At 28.4% G+C, this 20,974-nt stretch overlaps 1 protein-coding gene and 1 long non-coding RNA gene across 2 annotated transcripts in view; one reads left to right on the top strand and one right to left on the bottom strand.

The window, feature by feature from the left end:
- LOC126739735 (uncharacterized) overlaps positions 1–20,675 on the bottom strand; it is a 32,812-nt gene extending 12,137 nt beyond the window's left edge. The window contains exon 1 of the long non-coding RNA XR_007661696.1: positions 20,266–20,675. This is a non-coding gene — a long non-coding RNA (uncharacterized LOC126739735). The remainder of the gene's footprint in view (positions 1–20,265) is intronic.
- Positions 1,439–20,974, top strand: part of LOC126739732 (Krueppel-like factor 6) — a 633,994-nt gene continuing 614,458 nt past the window's right edge. Inside the window, exon 1 of the mRNA XM_050445530.1 lies at positions 1,439–2,051. Within this exon, the coding sequence (XP_050301487.1) occupies positions 1,950–2,051 (102 nt within the window). The 5' untranslated portion in view covers positions 1,439–1,949. The remainder of the gene's footprint in view (positions 2,052–20,974) is intronic.

Here is a 20,974-nt window from a genome sequence, read left to right as displayed (position 1 = left end):
GCTGGTTTTTCAACATTCTTTAAAATGGCTAAAACAGAAAAGTTATCGGCAGAAACAAAAGGCATTATCATTGGACTTAAGGCTGGAAAGACTAACTGTCAAATTTCGACGGATTTGGGAATTCCAAGGTGGACTGTCGATTATAATGTTAGGAAATTCACCAGAGGAGGGACTATTAGCAACAAACCTCGATCGGGAAGGCCAAAGGCAACAAGTTTAAAGGAGGATTTAAATATTATAATTACAAGCAAACGCAATAGACGCCTTACCGCCCGTGAAATCACAGCAAAAATCAACAAGGAGCGTAAAAAAGCGGTCAGTGTTTCGACAGTAAAACGGATACTTTATAATGCTGGTCTTAAAAACCGCTACTGAAGAATGTTAATAAGAAGAAAAGACTTTAGTGGGCCCAATCACACAAAGAATGGGCCATTGATGACTGGAAGAAAGTTCTCTGGAGTGACGAGTCGAAATTCGAGGTTTTTGGAACGAAGAGGCGAGTTTTTGTTCGCCGTTATGCCAATGAAAGGGTCGCTGAGACCTGTACGGTAGCCTCAGTTAAACACGGTGGTGGTTCGGTGATGGTGTGGGGTTGTTTCGGAGGATCTGCAGTGGGCGATCTAATTAGAATAGAGAGAATTCTGCGAAAAGAGGGATACGAAAAAAATTTTAAGTGACAATGTACCTTCTGGTACTTGAATAATTGGGGAAAACTTCATCTTTCAACATGACAATGACCCCAAGCACACGTCGAAATTGTGCAAGCAATATTTAGGTCAATTACAAAGGCAACATCTTCTGAAAGTTATGGTATGGCCCCCACAATCACCGGACCTCATCCTATCGAATTACTGTGAACTGGATGAACTGGATAGACAAGTGCAAAAATCATGCCCCACAACAAAAGAAGACCTCGGATGATCCTCCACAAGGATCATCCAAGAAGAGTGGCACAAGATACCCCAGGAAACTTTGGACAAATTAATTAGAAGATTACCGAAACTTTGTGAAGCTGTTATTAAAAATCGAGGCGGACATGTAGATAAATCCAAAATTTGATTTTTTTAAATTTAATTAATTGAAAAATGTATTGTTTATATTCATTTTGTTATAAATAAACCGTTTTATAAGAATAACTGATGGGTTTATTATTTTTAGTTATAACTTTAAAACAGTCATATGTGGGCAAATACTTTTGAGCGGTAGTGTACATATACCTCTTGTTGGAAATTAAGCAAGATAAAAAGTATAGTCAGTGATAAGATGCCCTTTGATTACTTGCATCTAAGAAGAAGAAGAAGAAGAATTAAGCAACCCTTCCTGCTGCCTCCTGCGCGGCCCCAGACCCGCTCAATAGCGCAAGAGTTGGCATCAGCGCCATGCACTGCACCACGAGTCTCCGATCGTCAGCTCATTCGAACGCCATCGTCTCGGCAGCGGCAGTTTTGCCGAAAGCGGCGGTTGAGCGCGTTCTACGCAACACTGTTATTGTCGACGGGTCACGAGACGTCTACCAAAACTGCACTTTTAACCCTTTAAATCCCACGGTTTACCCATAAAATTGTGTTAGTTTTGCTTGGATATACATTGGACCCTTGCGTACCCCCTCTGATATAGCTTACTTCTTGTATTTTGACTGGAAATAGCGGCGTTTTTCCAACAAATCGCTCTGTGCGTGTGAAAACCGAAGCTAAAAGATACTTGGAGCAGTTTATTTAGCTTGTTTGTGCTCCCCCTAACCGGACTGTTTTTTTCCTTCGTGGATTTTTCGAAAACTGTACTTTGATATTTTTATGAAGATATGCCGGGTCAGTGCATTGACCATTGATGAATGAATAGTGTTTTAGTTTATTGTTTTTACTTAGGATATCAATGAAGTTATTTTAGGTTGTTGGTGCGTGGTTTAAGTTTTTTTGCCGCTGTTTTTATTTTTGGATTTCTTTACAATCATGGATATATTACCCAGCGTAGATATCTTTAAGGAACTTCAAGATATTAATGACACCGGCTTTTTTACCGCGAAGCCCAGTCTTGATGATCACTGGCAACAGGTAAATTTGTTATTTGTTTTTTTGACAACAGATAAATGTTCATTTTCCTAATTTCTTATCTGCCTCCAAATTTTTTTTATTTATCATTAAACTTGGATTAGACATTAGTAGTATGACTAACTACTTACGCATTTAGGATATGTGCTGCCTACTTTGTTTTTAACTTCTTGGTGTGTTACCTTTTTATATTCAAATGAAAGAATTTTATTTTACAAAATATAAATATTAAACGTTAAAATTTATGTCATCTTAATTTTCTATTGTAAACATTTCCTGGTAAAATCTTTAATAACATGCTACACTTTTTTATTTATTTAGTTTAAAACTAAAATTCTAAAATGTTATGTTGACTTCCAACATGTGATTCCTTTTACGTTTTTCATCAACTTAATTTGTTTTCATGTGTGTTTGTATTTAAAGCCTGAAAGTCATGGGAGTTTTTTATTACACCCTAAATTTAAAGACAATTTGAATGATATTTTATTCTTTAGACATAGGTACTTACATGTTAAACATCTAATGCCTTTTCCAAGACTTTTCAAACGTTAAGTATTTTGATTACCTATATATGGTTTTGTGTTAATGCATTTGATATTTCAATTAAATTTTTTTTTATTAAGGTTTGATGACCTTTTTGTCTTGGATTTTCATTATCTAGGACTAAACTGCAGATGGGGTCTATTTAATTTGAATATCTGGAATTAAAGAGCATAAAACTATAGTGTATTTTTCACATTTTTTTACTTGATATCTATCTTGTTGGTCTATTAGCTTTTTTGTATATGGCTTAGATCTGTTAAGGCCTATATCGAAAAATAAAGTAACATAAAATTTAACAATTTAAATATTTGTTGAATGTTGTTTTCTTGCTAATGTAATGTTAACTTTTTTAATTATTTAGTTTTAAAATAATTTGCATTTTAGAACCAGCCAACTTTTAGCACCCAACATGTGGTTTTACATTTACTGTTTCAGATGAATTTGCCTTGACTCTTTATGTGAGTCTACATAATAAAAATTACCATCTGTCAAAAATTCTTTAAAAAAAGACAAATATTTTAGTGTCAAACCTAAAGCTTTACAGACAACAGGCATCTGAGAAAACTGAATATGACCTTAAAACCTAAATAGTGTACTAATACAGACTCTGTATTTTTACATATTCTTGTATAATATATTGTACAAAAATTATAGAAATAAATTATTTAAAAGTAAACATAAAAGTACAATGTAAAAAATTTCAAAAATGTTTGCGCATTCTATTTAAAAAAATACTGAATCATTAAAAATAAATGGAAATGAAGGCATAACATATTTTTGTTAAAGTTTTTTAATTATTACCATTAGATGTATTATTTTAAACATCTCCTATTAAAAGAATCAATAACATGTTTCACTTTTCTATTTATTTCTTTTGGATATAGCAATTTTGGCGCCCAACATGTGGTTCTTTCTTATATTTCATGTATTTACGTACGTCATAGTAAATTTTTAAAGATACACCTAAAGGCATTCTCATTTTATATATATTATGTTTGATGCATGTGTATTTCAATAAAATTTGTTTCTTGAAATTCTTATTGAAGTGCATTAGATTATATTGTAATTATTATCATGATTGCTACTTTAGGTAGGCATTTTATTAAACAAAATATAAATATTTGAGCGTTAAACTCTGTGTCATTTTGGTTTTTTATTGTAAACATGCCCTAGTAAAATCTTTAACAACATACTACACTTATTTATTTACTTTAAAACTAATTTTGTTAGCGCGCAACATGTGGATTTTTATTTTTTAACTTAACTTGCCTTGATGCTTTCATGTGTAGTCCTACCTAAAGCCGGAAGTGTGGAAATTTTTGTATTACACCCTAAATTTAAAGACGATTTTATTGATATCTTATTTGTTAAACATCTCATAATATGTAAACTAAATGTTAAACATCTAATTAATGCCTTTTCAGCATTCTCCTATGTGTGATAAAGCCACACATGAGTGTTAATGCCATTAGATATTTCAATTAAAATTTTTCTCATCTTATTAAAGTTTGATGACCTTTTTGTCTTGTATTTTCATTATTTATGACTAAACTACATAGGCGGACTTTTAAATTTAAATGTATGGAGGTAAATGATATAAAACTATTTATTTTTTATATTTTTTCACTTTATATTTCACCTATTGGTCTATTAGTTTTTTTCTATATGGCTCAGATCTTTTGGACCTCTTTCCAAAAATAAATTAACGTAAAAATTAGCAATTTAAATATTTGTCTAGACTGTTTTATTTATTTAGTTTAAAAATAATATGCTTTCTGTATTTAGCAATATTGGCGCCCAACATGTGGTGTTACATTTAATTTTTCAGCTGAATTCGCCTTGACTCTTATGTGAGTATAAATATTAAAAATTTATATCTGTCAAAAATTCTTTAAAATACTGAAAATGCTTTGTTATCTAACAAAAAATATTTTATTGCCATAAAAGCTTTACAGGCAATATACATCTAAGAAAACTAAATGGCCTTAAAACTTAAATAGTGTACTCATGTGTAACACACACACAGACTTATTAAAACAATTTTATTAAAAATGCATCTATTTACTGTATAAAACAATGTCACAACTAAATAATTAAGTGTTCATGGATATTTTCCAGTTAGGACTTACATTTTGCAAGATGTATACTATCCAAGCTTTAATCAAAATATAAATATTTGCCGATTGTCCTGAACATCCTTCCAAAAGTTTAGATACCTATGTGTTTTATTTTCTTTATATGGTCCTATGTTGCCTTTGATATTTTAATAAAAATGATTACATTAGAGCTTTATTAGAGTTTGTTGACCTTTTGCTATTTTATATTTAATACAAAACTACAGCGGAGGCCTGCCTAATCTAAATATTTAGAATTGGAGGAAGTGTATAAAGCTATAATAGCTTTTCATGTTGCATATTAAGAAATTCATTTGTAGTCACTATATTACATGGAATATTTGGAGACATACTTATAGTAATTATTACGACTTATTTTTACCGTTTTTCTTTGGATAATCCAATAAATATTGATAATTCAATTAATTATGTAAGATATTTTAGGTTTCTGGTAAGTGTCTGAATTCCAGAAATTAATTTAATTAAAAATTCCAGTTTAACCTTGGTTTTGTTGACCAAACTACGATAATATTTAATGCTTTGGTATAAAATCTTGGTATAATTCTCCAGATACTTAAATTTATCATTAAATTAAATTTATATATATTCTGCATTATTGGCGTTCAACAATCAGCACTGTAAACATTTTAATAATATTAGGCGCCAAATTATGATGCTTAGTGATATGGTATTTATTTAGAATTTGTAATAATATAATTACCTAATAAATTATTTAAATGTTGGTAATATGAAATTATTGAGCTATTATTGCTAAAGCTTGAAATAATTATTAGCCATAGAATTCCTTATATTTTTAAGACAGAATTGAATTATCTATTTATTAAGTTACCATAAATACTTTAGCAGTTATTTATAGTTACAATTGATTTATAAAGAGCGCTCATATTTTGTTACAAGAGTAATATTAAACATATATAATTACAGGCTTAAGATTCGATTGAAGGAATTTTCGTAAAAAGTAGAGCTTTCTTAACTGCAACAAAGACTGATAAAAGGAGTTTTGGAAGTATTAATTCTAATGATTTAGTTTAATTTATTAACAAACTAAAAAATCTTTTTAAAATTCAAACCTCTATTCATTTTTAAAATATTACAAAATATTAACATAAAATTGAAACATTACTAAAAAAAATTAATTATTTTATACAAATAGTAGATAAGGAGAAATAATATTTCGTCATTTTCAAAATAAATAATTAATTCAACTTAAAAAGCACATTTCATTTAAAAAGTAATAAATTTTAAACGTGATTTTAATGGTGTCGTTCCAGATAATTATATTTGATGATGCTCCTAACACATATTATCTATCATTTTTAAATTTAGAGATTATTTGGCTTTGACATTGTTTTCTCGCTAGTAAATAATAAAAAAATTTATAAGAATAATTTTCCATAAATACTTAAGGCAGCTAGTATTAGCACCTTACAGGACGTGTAAACCTTGCATTAATAAACTAGGTATTTAATTAAGTTAATATTGTGGCATAGTGTTAACCAACCAAAGAATGGACATCAATACAGAAGAATTCTATTATTGAAGGCAAGTAAATTTATGGAAATTACTTCTAAAAAATGCAATGTTTATTTTTGCAATTATCTGTCTGTCTTCGAGATTGATAAATATGTCATAAATCGAGTCATAAAAATACGTATTTGAATATGGATTTAATGTAATCGAGCCGGTTAGTAGAGTTGAATATGGTAATCTATGGTTGAACAGAGAGAAAAATTAGACGTATTTTATTTATGTTCTAACAGAGATAAAAACTTAAGCATAACTGCAGAAAAATAATTCTTCTTATATAATGAACCTTATTTACTTATTTGTTAATAAAAGGAGTAGTTGTCAAGTTTTTTGGTCAATAAGAGTTCGAGAAAAGTTTGTTATACTCAGATGTTTTGATTGTAGCCAGGCCATACTCAGGAATTAAAAGAATTTTAAAATAAATGTAATTTATAAGAGTTAGAAATCGATGTAGTATGTAGATAATTTAGTATTCAAATTTGAAAAAAGATTAGGTAAACAAAAATTTCAGTATACACCGTTTAGTGAAGTGTCGTATTTAAGTGAATATATTTTTGAGATTAGTAGAGCTATCTACTAGGAGATGAATTCAAGCAAATAAATAAATTAAGTTATAACAAAAATAAATAAGGTAAGAAAAGGAAATAAAATAAGTAAAAAAGCAAGATTAAATTGTTAAAAATTCATTAAATCTACTAAATTTTTATTTGAATTAAATAATTTTCTTCCAAATTTCATTATTTACAAAAATTGGACTTTCTATGGACGAATATTTCTGTGTAGTGTACAAATAAAGCTTATTTTTATATAAATTATATAAGCTGGGAAACGAACGTATAAAAAAATTAGAATAGGTGTACCATGAACACCTAGAAAAATCAATAAAAGTAAAAAAATAGTGTGCAAGAAAAAAAAATTTTTAAACCTAAAAATTGGGTTTAAAATTATGTTGACATTTAGGTTATGTCAATATTTTTGTGTTGTAAACAATTACAGGTTATTTTTTAAATACGTAAAACAACCATTAATAATCATTTAAAAATAAACATTAGTTTTCCAAGCAACACATTCCTTCGCTTTCCTATAGATATTTTAAACTAAACAAAAGGCGTATTTTACTAATTCCAGTTAGTTCAATGTTCTAAGGTGTTGACACATATAAAATTAGTTTTTTTTTGGTAATAAAGACTGGTAATATTACACATTAAAAAATAGTTATTCGATATTCAATTTTAACTATTTTCAATTAGTATATAAATTTGCACTTATGTAAGTTTCTTTTTACTTAAAGAGTTTTGCAATTTATTTCACGTTCTTAGAATATTATAATTTCCACCTGCCAAGTTATTTTCTAAGAAATTCTAATGAAATGAAAATTAAGTTCATCGATCTTTTAATTTCCCCATGCACTTAGTTAAAATGCACCTGTGCCAAAAACTGTACATGCCAATTTAAAGCAATCTCATAAATCTTATTATTCATGCTTATGACTGTGACTGAGATATTTCCTATTTACGAAACTATGTCAGTCACTCTTAATAGACGACCAACATCGTACTTGCTCCTTATTTCCCAAGTTAACCCGAAGTTTTGACGACAGGATTATTACCCAATCGCTGAAGACCATCATGGCATAGATTGACATCGGGATTAGATCCCTTGTTCATCCGTCCAAACTTCCTTTTACAAGCCCAAACGGCAAATAGACCCTTCTTAATTCGAGTTGCCAAGCTATATCCGTCAATTTACAATCTGTTCTATGTTGGGGGCTTTATGTAGGTCTTGTTCCGAGAAAATCGAACCGATTTTAGTTATTTTTTTCGAGCGATAAAGTTTTATTAAAATTAATCTAATAAAACTGAAGTAATTACAAAGACATTATTACAGAGAGCCTCTTAGCCCACATACCCATATAATTACCAGTTCGGGTACAATTAAACGCACATAACAATCGAAACATTCAGCCATCGAAATTTAACCCCTATTATGTTTTATCATGTAATGTTCCCCCCTGTAGGCCATAAATCTTTTTATGCTGCATCGCCCTATGGATTCCCGTGGAGATTCCAACCCATAACGAATTCGGAACATCCACAAATTATGTCGCACGGTTTGTTTAATTTGTTCCTTATATTATATTGATGTAATATTTTACAGTTTAGCCTACAGTTAAACATTATCACAAGAGAGACTTAACTATTCCATAAAATCCACTGAAAACTTTTTAATTGCGTCATAGATTATCTTTGAAACTGTGTTAATCATGGGTTCTTTGAGTGCCTGCTTATAATAATTTTTATAAGACCTGTCGACAGTTATAAACACCTTCAGATACTGTTTGGCTTCTGCACTGGGTCATAGTGATAAATTGGGTCTTTTGTTTGAAAAGTTTTATAAATTCAAATTAGATATTTATATTTTAGAGGGTTTTAGATTTATTTAAAGCACTGAAAACCCAAAAGTCGGCTAACGCAATTTTCACTTTACTAGAACTTCAAAGCAGAAAACTTAAGTGGGCACTGCCAGATGTAAATTATAGTATTTGACGAATGTGAAATACGTTTCGCAACTCTTCAGTAATATTAGAGATCCATGACAAGGTATGATTAGGACGGTGACTCATTCAAGAATATTACTTAATTTTTTTTTTTTATAAAATCTGTTTTATTTTAGTTATTTTAATCTTTTTTGAATCTCTTCTAGTTTTTTTACTCTAAAATAGATAGATAAAATATCAGAGGAACCGACAACGCAAATTTAATTACGGTTTATGTGACGTAATTTTCAGATTTTTTTTCAGTATAATCCTGTCATAACTGCGGTAGGTCGTAAACAGCGTAATTTATAATGATTTTATATTGATTACATGGTCAAAATGGAACTAAAAGGCAATGGAAACATTATGATTAATAATACATTTATATACTTATTGCAGGAATTTAGAAAGTTTAGATATTCTGAAGTGAATTGCGAAAAATGAAAATTTATGATAGTTTTATGGATTATTTGGTTTTTTCTTATTTATTTATTTTTGTATTTTTACGTAAATTAATTAACTTTTTGAATTCCTCATTTTTATTTTCAAGTTGATAATTATCAAATTCAAATTTTCCTATTTATCTCCACCACTCCACAATTAAATCCCTATGTAAGTTAACCCAAATTTTGTGTTATGCTGGTGTAAAAATGGATTGAATACCGCTGTTAGGCATACATATTGTCCGATTTATAAGATTCTATGTAAAAAAGTATAAAAATTAAGTTACCCGGTAAGTCATATTAAGGATTTCTTTATTATTTAAATGAGATGTAATACTATGTTCTCTTATGTAATTTTTGTATTTGCTAAGCTAATTGCATCTTCAAAGATGAACCATAAACCACATTAGCGTAGTCGAGTAAGGATAATATTAATCTGTCACTTTTATTTGGATAGTAGCCATTTTTTTTTTAAATAATTTATTTTAATCTTATGTAAGCAATTTTAATTTATTATGAATACGTGTGTGACATGTTAGCGAATCATCAAAAAATATATTTAAATTTTTCACCTCTGAAATTATCTGATTTATGATTTTCATTTATATTATTTAAAAAAAAAAGAAGTATATATATGAGAATCATTCGGATATTATTGAATTCAATTTCTCATATTATGTGCCTTATGAAAAACAACAAAAATTTGCCCAACTGGTACAAATTTATCGAACATTTTGAACATCTCTAGCAAATTCCACATAAAAATATTTAGCTATTAAGTCCATAGTAATAAAGCTTGGGAAACATCATATTATGACTAATCGTTTCCAATGCTTTGCTGAAGTCAAGTAATTCCAGTTATCATTTTTTTATCTTCACTATGACGAACATAATTTAAACGATTAACGAAGCACGTAGAATTGCTGTAACCAGATCGGAATCCTGACTGACATGTTGAGATAAAATTTGACGTATTTAGGAAGTCGTATAATTGTTTATTAATATGTTTTTCAAGAATTTTAGATACCGAAAGAATACTCATCGTTTTTAGATCATTTAGTTCTTTAGGATTTGTGTTTTTAGCTAGCACTTTTATGATTGCTTTTTTCCATGAAGATGGACAATAACTTTCTACAATACAAGAATTTATTGTATTTTGTATTTATTAAGGCAGTATGGTAAGTAAAGTTTAATATTTTTACTGATATACCATCATCGCCAGTGGATATACTATTCAAGGTCTTTAACAGGGAATTCTGGTCTGTAGGGGTAAAATTTAGTTCGACATTAACATTGGGATAAACATTTAAACGATAGAAAAAGATTTTGTTATCCTACACAGAGTTAGGAGCTTGAAAAGTAGATTTTAAAAAAATGCAAATCTGTTCTGGATCACGCAATTCATTGGGAATTTTTCTGTCGTATTGGATGATATTTATTAAATTTTTTAGCATTTTTCTAGAAATCTTTTCCTTTTTTTAAAGAAAAATGGTTAAGATAATGCAATAGCATGTTTTGTCAAATTTCTTAATTGTCTATAATATTCTAAATTACCCAAGGTTTTGTTTTTAAAATATTTCTTGTGTGACTTATCCCTTAAGCGCATTAAACGTTATATGTTATTAGTATAAAATTTATTGACTCGATTTAGTTTAATTTTTTTCTTTTATTATTTTTGTAATTTTTGACTATTTTTGCATTGTAGGTTTTGTTCATTGAGAATTCCTATACATTGTTATGATGTCGATGGAAATAAACGATTTGATTTGATATTTTTTACTTATGCAAACAACTAAATTATTTTTGTTTTCTTTAAAACACATAAGCTAGTAAGAAAAAAAAATTCTCAGTTAAGCAAAAATCTTTAACATCACTTTTGTGATAAATAATCCAACAAAATGAAAAAAAGAATTAATACCTCTGAGTGGTGGTTCTAAGTGAAAAAAAAACTTTAAAAAAATCACAGCTACGATAAGGGTGTTTTGTGTATAAAGGCAGTTAAAAAAAAATATTTTTTACTAGCCTTAAAATAAAAAGTCAGATTTTCTGATATAGGAAAAAACATTTTTAATTGGTTTTTGGTTAAAAAATATTTAAAGTCAAAGATGTGACAAATAAAATAAACCAATAAAAAAATGTTTTATTGTTAACTAAAAATCTTAAGAATCACAGCTGTGATTTCTTACTATCAAATGTCACATTTGATTTTCTTCAATTCTTACAGGCACTTGAAGCTATTTTTTACTTTCACAATAACTATTTTTTTTTTCTATTTAAACATTTTTTACTTTTTTACGAAAAAATAATTAAAATTTTTTAATATCTTACAGGCATTTAAATTAATTTCTTATTTTTACAAAAAACTACTAATTTTTTTCTTATTGGCAATTGGAAACTATGTCTATATTTTTATTATTATATTTTTTTTAGTTTTACGATTGCTTGTACTTTTATAAATAATTAAAGTCCATTTTCTATTGCATAGTAGCACAAGAAAGGGTCGATAGCCATAAACAAGTAATAAACCATTGGCGTTACATTTTTCTGTTAAGACCCGCATGGTTTCATTTGTCGAGTTTATTTAATAGTGCAAAAGCAAGGCTTCATATTATTAATAAATAATAATTATTACATTATATTAAGGTTCGATTTTACATTGTAGTATTAACTAGGTACTACAAAGTACCTTTAGATGATGTAATAAACAATGAAAATTTTGACAATTATGCGGTGGTATTAGTCAACTCACTGGTTACTACATAAATATGGGTATAATAGATTTAATTATTATAGAATAATTGAAAGAGTGATTTAATTGGTTTTAGTTTAAGTCCAATGATACCAAAAAGGGTTTCCTTGTTTTAATTCCAGAGAATTCATGGATCGATGGAAAAGCCCTTTTGCTCCAGAAAAATATTATATTTTTCCTAAGATGTTATTGAAAAGATTTTTTTTTTAATGAGTTAAAATGAGTAAATTTTCTTAGAAACAGGTTTGTAAGTTCTTGGATATCAATTGCCCTTTAGTCAGGTTGTAACACACTATTTCTTTCCTAAATCCCATTTAAATACAACGAGACTACTAAGAACGACGCACGTATTATTTCCTGCTTTTAACCAACTACTTTCTTACTACTTTCTTTAATCAACATAAATATCCACCAACTTGAGGGGCGCTATTTTTACTTTATGTACCTAAATCAAAAAGTGTTTTTTATCACTGTATAAAAACATAGTTTTAGGAAATGTTTGCTTACGTTTACTCGTACGTAGGTAGTCAAAAATAAATGAAAAAACCAATTCCTAAGTTATTACAGATATTCATATTACTATTAAAATCTATATCTAAGTAAATAAAAACATATTTTATTTGTAGTTTTAACCAATGCGTTTATTAATTTTTCAAAATTTGGTAAGTTGCTTCTTTTTAATAAAATGGAAAAATAAAAACTTAAAAAAAATTGAACTTAACTTAAAACAATTATTGCAAACAATAATAGTGCCCTGCTGATTATATACAGGCGTGACTAACTATTGCCATAACATGCAATAGAGTTAAACAATAGAATGCAACAGAAATTGCATAGAAGAAGTATAATATTTTTACTGCACAGTTATCTACAAATTATCTTGCCTGGTGCTTACCAAACTCAATCATTCAAAATGCTCTGCTGATTATATACACGTCTGGCCAACTAAGGTCTTAACTGCGGAAATTCATGAATTCAGTTACAACTTAAAAAGAGACCGATATGCTTAGGAAATTACTGAACAGGTGTGCATCATTGTGCCGAATTCTCTCTATTGTATTATATCTCTATTGTACGAGTCACAGATGTAAATAGCTCCGCACGTGCGGAGGATGATCTCATAGAGATCGAAATGTCTAGAAAAATATATAATTAATCATGTAATGTAGTTTTTTTTTATCTATATCCAACAGGAAAAAGTAAGCAAACTTACAAACTGAGGTCACAAGAAATAAAAAATTAAAAAAACACGATTTCAAGTGGCAAGAATAAAAAAAAGTGATCTGGAAAAAACCACAAGCAATAAATTCAAATATCTGGAAAAAATTATACCGAATTATTCAACTGCCCGGCAGAAATAAATCATAAATAAATTTACACCCATAAAAGCTTTAAGTCTGAATTTACTTGAATCATAATTTTAAACTCACGTATTTTTATATAAAATTTGAAAAAAATTTGGCGCATATACGAAGATTTGATTTTGAATCTTTTTGTACTGTTTACAAAAAAAAAGATGCACAAGCACATAGTGATAAGACATTTTCTATTAGCTGAAAGAGATAACGCAATGCTCTAAATTAACTACCATAAGTAACCCTTGCGTCAACTGCCTAAAATAAACAAATATTTCAAGTTAATTTTAACCTTAATGTACCGGACAATTCGCCTTCAAACTTTTTGGTACAAGAAATACATAAACGGCATTTATTTTTAAATATATATATTTGATGACCTTGGGAGTCTTGAAATAGCTCAGTAATGTTTATGAATATTAAATACCAATAAAATTAGAAAGAGACATAATATTAAGCTTAATTAAAACAAATAAAAAGTTGATACCTACTAATGATAAGCATTAGATAACGCAATAATTAGTATCTTATAATTCATTCAGAAGACTATGAACCGACCTTGGAATTAACTGATAGTATCAGCTATATTTAGAAATTATGTCTAAGGATATATTGAACCCTGCTGCACCCAAATTTTGGGTTGGTTGCAGAATCGCTAGCTAATCCTTAAGTTAAATATGGGAGCGAGACACCGATAAATAAAACCGCGATAACTATCAGGATCAGCTCGACAGTTATACTCACGTTATAAATAAAAAATAACAGCCTAAAACCGCGATTGTAACATCTTCAATATTTAATTTTCTACTCCATATGCTGAAAATAAAAACGCCATAGTAGTTATAAACGCCGCCTACGCACATACGGTCGACTGCTAGTGGAATAAACATGCATGGCCTGCCTACATATGCGATATAAAAATGCCGAGGAAAACATGGACTTTTTCGAACAATAAGTACACAGATAAGCAGGGACGTTTAAATGACTAATTTACTATAAAATGAATATTCACAGCACAAGGCTAAGATTGTATAATGTCTTGGCCTGGGTAATATCCATTATATTTAAATGTCAAATTGACGAGAAAAGAAAAAATACTGCGTTTGAATTATAGCGTATCACAGCTTGTTTTTCTTCTTTTCCTTATCGTATACTCTGTTGCATTAATCAATTGTGTCATTAGCATAGTTGAGGACCTTTAGATAAGTGTAAATTATAATTCTTGGAATACTAGAATGTCAATGCGATCTCTTACAATTACACATTGATTAAAGTGGTTAAATCGATTGGTTAGAAACAGTAATTTATTGATTTGATGCAAATGTGATTTGGCATTTATCTTGAAAATGTTATCGATAAGTATATTACAATTTATATCACTGTCATAAAAGATTCAAGACAGTTAACCCCTATAATTAATTTTAAAAATATAAGCATTCTGTTTAAAGCAATCCTCAAAACTATCATCATTCACTAATGGATTATAAAGATTATTTTATTAAAGGTAATACAGAGTGTTTTAGAATAAGATGTTAAATAATTAGGTTAATAAGGAAAAAAAAAGATGATTTATTTTAGAAGAACTTGATTTATTAAACATTTTTTAATATGATTTCTTATAAGTCTTTAAATATAAATAGCAGTTTTTTAATATAAAAGATTTTTAAAAGTTTTAACCACTGCACAGGCTGTGTATTAAGCAGTTTTTTAAAAAATATTGAATATTATGTCACTTCTTTTCCTGTTTAAATTTCGGGTTAATTTTTTTATTTGACAATTTAATTTAATATTTACTATTAAACGAAAAAAAAACACAGTCACGGTTTCACAATATTTAATAAATAGCTATACATGTTTCGCTCTAGCTAGAGTATAATCAAGCCTAAAATCAAAAATATCAGAAACAAAATAAAATTCAAATAAACAATAATACTGATACTGTTTTATTCATCCTAAGAAAATGTACAATTTTTTACACATGTCAAAAATATATCTAAAGGTTTAAAATAACAGTTTGCAAACATAATAAACATAAACTGGCGGTGTAGGCACAACTAATATTAACACAAAATCCTACACAAAACAACTATACTAAGTAAAATACATCAAATGGAGCAGGATTACAACTTTATAAATATAAAATCAGGATTAATCTTACAGCAAGATTATTATAGTTATAGTAAAATCGAGTAAAATATTTGACTTGTTAAGGTCTAAAAATTCATTTAAGCTGTCGAATGCCTTTGCCTAGATGTAAAATTGCTTTCATTTATTCTCCTTATATGCGAATGCAATTTATTAAAAAATTAGGTTCAAATAATTGGTAGTTATACATCATTTATTAAGCCTTACATAATTAACTCTTAAGTCTTCATTTAGTCTAGTATTGTGATCATCTCAATCACTTTGTATTTCATATTAATTAATATTTCGTTTAGTATGAAGCGGACACCTCAATAGGTATGAGTGTAGTGTAAAATTCCAAAGTTGCAATTATTACAATGAGATTGAAAGAGTGTTTTTCAAGTGTTCAAGTCGTTTCATATTTCCTAGAAGTATAGTAGAAGAATTAAATTTTTTAGCAGTGTGATCAATATGTTCATGAAAAATTAAAATGTTGGCTATAAGTATCTTCAAAAGCTTAACAGATTTTGTATTAGACCGAATATTGTCACAGAACAAACAAAAAGCACAAGATGATTGTCGACAGATGCTTTTATGTCATTTATATAAAGTATTTAGATTTGGAATTTAGTACTTTAGACTGTTTATGCAGGAATAGATTACACATTAGCTGTAGAAACTTTTTAAATAAATTAAACAATAACCTAAATCGCCTTAAAGCCACCATTATGTTGAAGTCTGATAACTTTAGAGAAAACCAAATAAAATTGACCATGGTCATTTTCAGTTCATATTTACTCTGCTATATTTGCCTCTGCCGAAGAAAGCATACTTAACCTTCACCTTTAACTTAAGTTTATATATACGAGATATATACGAGATACTTTAGCTGTGAAGGCGGAAAGTGTTTTGCAGACAACTGATATAAGAAATAAGAACATTTTACACGCTAAAATAATAAACTTTTAGTTGTGGCTTAAATAGCATAAACAATAATATCAACAAAATCACTCATTTCGTTGAAAAATTAAATAAAGAGTAACATATAATATGATAATAGTCAAAAGCAGGCAAGGCTAATTGCTTAGTTATTTAAAAAAGCAAAGATTATATTTAAAAGATATTGGATCTTTTATAATAATAATAATAATAAATATTTTTTTATTTGCATAGAAGAAACAAAAAAAATACAAGTTTACAAAATCTAGCAATAAATTTACGCAAATGGGTGCTTTTGGGTTTAAAGTCGGTAAATTACGCTTTTGGGTTTAAAGTCTTTTGTTACATTTAATAGAGATCCCAATAACACGAATTTTATAAAAGTTAAACAAATATTGAAAAGGTGTAGTTTAACTCTTTATTTAATAATAAACAAGAAAAACTACGTCCTATAAATCCTAGAACTCCGATCCTGTATGGTCTTCCTAAAATACATAAGACCAATATTTCCATAAGACCAGTGGTTTCTTTTGTTAAGTCTCTATGCTACTATTCTTTTAATAAATAGAGAATCTCTTAATATATTAAATAGAGTTTTAACAGAAGTGACTAACTTTAAAGGTGTTCGATTATGAATTATGTGGATCTGACTAAGAATATAATAAATCTTAATATTTCGCACGAATCTAGACTTAGTTCAAATGAAATGAAATGAAATGTTTATTTGGCACTTGGCTAGTTAAATCTGAATATACAACTATCAATAATTTTTAATATTTACACAAAACATATGTAATTATAATCCTAAAAGATACTTATTTATTAATCGAGTAAATAATACTTGAATATTTGGCGATAATTTTATGTTTGTTGGCAAACTATTGAAAGACCATAATCCCTCATAGAATAATGATTTTTAAAGTTTTCTTGTATTTACCTGTACTATGTTATAATTCTCCTCTGAACTTACATTATATTTTTTAAATATAATTTAATTTTGAAGTTCTGTTGAATTTTATAAGTTAATATTAAATTTCTCATTTCAATATTCTGCCTGACTGAAAGCCAAAAAAGCGTTGTCAGCATAAATTTTATTGGTGTATATTTACCGCAGTCTAAAAGTATTCTCGTAACTTTATTTTGCTTTACCTGTAGTCTATTTATATATTTATATCATCTTGCTTACAAGATATCAAAACATACATACAATAATTAAAATGTGGGAAAATAATTGCGTTGGAAATAACCTTTTCAGTCCAAGAAGATATATTCATTGATATTCTTTTCAGAAAACCAATTTTTTTCCCTAGTTTACTGTTAGTATACTGAACTGTATACTGTTAGTATACTGAACATGCCTTCCAAAATCTAATTGTGGAGGCATCTTAAGTATTTAATTTATTGCACATATTCAATAGTTTCACGATCCAAACTTCTTGTTCAACAAAGTACTTAATATCATACATTTAGTTTTCTGATAATTCAATTTTAGTTTATTTACATACAGTAAAAAAGTTTAATAACATATACAGTTAACTATTATACCGTGATTTCTTCAAAATTAGTGCCGGAGACAGAAATAAATCATTTTTGGTATTGGCACTACTATACTAGTTTTAACCTCACTGAGGAACCAAAGGACCATCTCTAAAGAATTGTTGATAAGATGCAGTAAAGAATATCCAATTACACAAAACAGTTTTTTTAAAAGCTCTATATTTAAACTATCCACGTGTACTTTTTCTTTTAAGATTAAACACAATATTTTTCCGTTCATTCAAACCAATTCGTTTAAAGTTCTGTAGAGTTGTTTGCTTATCCCCTAAGAGAATAAACAATCAAAACTATTTCTTATTTCTTTGGTCGTAAATTTTTTTTTCCCAGCATGCCTCTTTTAGGCTATTTAGACTTAGTAAGAACTCTTCTATTAAAAACGTCTCTTAATCGAATAGTCATTGATGGCCTTTTAGACCCGTACTTGGATATAACTCTTATCTATTCGAATATTCAGTATATTCACCTCCTTAAGAACTCGCATTTTACGCCTAAACAACCTGTACCTGTTATGATTATCATGCAACTTTTAATATTTAAAAAAATCATAAAAAATATATTTTTATCTAAATGGGATAATCAAGATTATCGTTTTATTCATTTTTTTTTCAGGTTCTTCTTGGACAATTTTTATTATTCATTCATCCGTATCAAGAAGATATTCTTAAACAATCACATTAATCAGATCAATATGTCCAGCCATACCTGGTGTTTACTGAAGGACGACGTGGATGGAAAATAATTTTTTGTTTCAACGTAATTAAGTTGTGTATTTAGTACGAAATCATCAAAGCAGAGCCTTAAAATCAGTATTGATTTTTATCACTATACATACAAACATACCAAGAAGCCATTTAATTTCAATAGTAAAATTTTATCAACAATACCTAACTTTTATTGTTCATAAAACAAAAAGGAAAGTGAATATTATACGATCAATATAATCTGATGCAGCAACAAAGTCCTACCAGCATGTTGCTTTATTAAACCCATAAAAAGTCACCCCATTGACCCCGCATTAACCGTAAATAAATCTGCCTTTCAGTTGACTACAATCGGCTCTCGAGGGGATATAAGTATTTTATTAGCTCTTAAGTCTCTTATAGTGATAGATTAAAATTAATATTATGAATAAGAAATAAAACCAAGGTGTGCTCTTGGGTCTAGACAATGAATTATTCCATTGACGAATAGAAATCGTTGGCTATGTGGGCGAACTGAATGCTAATGAATGGTTAAACAAATTGTTCGGGTTGTATTTTTAGATGGCGGTGGTTATCGAATTAAAAATGGTCATCGGTGTTGCGAGGTGAGATTTCGACAGAAATTCAACCGGTTTGGTTTTATATGAAACCCTGTCATTTATAGATGATAACTTACTTACAACATAAAGTAAATATGTTGACTTCTCATGAGCTCTACTTATCAATTAAATTTATTTTAATAGTACGAATGTATGCATGTATTTATTTATAGGACATTAACTTTATATGATTAAATAAACGTTCAGATAAAGTTTATAGAATTTGTAATGGTCATGGTTATTTCATTTCTATTATCAGCAGTTTGTAAATTAACATTTATAATTTTAACAGGGTATTTATTCTAAATTAAACGTTTACGTTATACCCTTAAGGCGATTGATGGAGTATTATATGCAGTTAACAATCATAGCTATTGTTAGTTTTTATGGTTAGTTTGCTGGTGGCGAATTAAACATTAAGTCGCATCTGTTTAAAGCGAAAAAAATCATATTCTTAGTACAATATTTAATTATTTTTCCTAGACTTTATAAGACACATTTTATATACATAATATTACAATACCATAGGGTAAAAAACTGTGCCAATTTTGCTTTGATTAATTTTTCGGACCTATTGTTCCAAATAAATTGGCATTCTGTCACTTATGATGACTTACTTACAATATAAATTAAATATGTTGATTTCTCACGAGATCTACTTATCAATTAAAATTATTTAAATAGTATATTTAATGTATGCAAGTGTTTATTTATAGGACATTTACTTCAACAATCGTAGTCACTGTTAATTTTCATGGTTAGTTGGTAGGTATCGAATAGAAAATTAAGTGGCTGTTGTTTAAAATAAAATATTTATATCCTTAATTCAAGATTTAGTTGTTTTTTCCTTGACCAAGACACATTTTATACAGGTTGTTTTACAACTTATCCGAAAAATTTTAACCATATATGCGCTGTTACGAAACAAGTTGATTTCTCAAAAAAAAATTTATTAAAAGTCCTACAGATATCGAGATAATAAAATAATACACTTTAACAGTTCACTTACTTATAAAAGCTGTTCAAAATTGTTTCCATTGACTCTAATGCAAGCTTGAGCACGTTTAATCCAATTTTGGCGCACTATTTCAAATATACCTCCTTCCCGCTATTCCTGAAGTCAAATTATCAATTATCAACCACCGTGATTCGGTCACGCAATTCTTCAATATTCTGAACTGGAGTACGGTATACCTCGTTTTTTAAGTGTCCCCATAAAAAGAAGACCGTGGAGGCCATGCAATTGGTCCACTTCTTCCGATCCAGCGTATCTGCTGTACATGCTTCAAAAAATCACGAACTTCTAAACGAAAATGCGGATAGAGATTAAACCAAAAACACAAAAAATTCCTGGTATTTTGTTTTCGTCACTTGTTTGGTTCAACTTTTGCTACAATAAATTATTAATGCGTATTCTATTATCACGACGATGAACGCAAAATACAGATATTTCTTTTTCAATTTATTATTGAAACTCAGGTTCATAACTTAATTTCTGTAGGACTTATTACATTTTTTTTGTAGAAATCAACTTGTTTCGTAACAGCGCATATGTGGTTAAAATTTTTCGGATAAGTTGTGATACACTCTGTATACATACCATTGCAATAACATATGATAAAAAAGCTATATCAATATTGCCTCGAATAATAAAAAAGCTTATATCAATAATAAATTCCTTGTCACATAAACCAACTTAGGAATATTTAGAATTAATA

This window comes from Anthonomus grandis, chromosome 8 (genome assembly GCF_022605725.1).
Source record: "Anthonomus grandis grandis chromosome 8, icAntGran1.3, whole genome shotgun sequence".
In the NCBI taxonomy this organism is placed as follows: domain Eukaryota; kingdom Metazoa; phylum Arthropoda; class Insecta; order Coleoptera; family Curculionidae; genus Anthonomus; species Anthonomus grandis.
The sequence above is the reverse complement of the archived record's forward strand: the minus strand, read 5'-3'. Positions and strand labels throughout refer to the sequence as shown.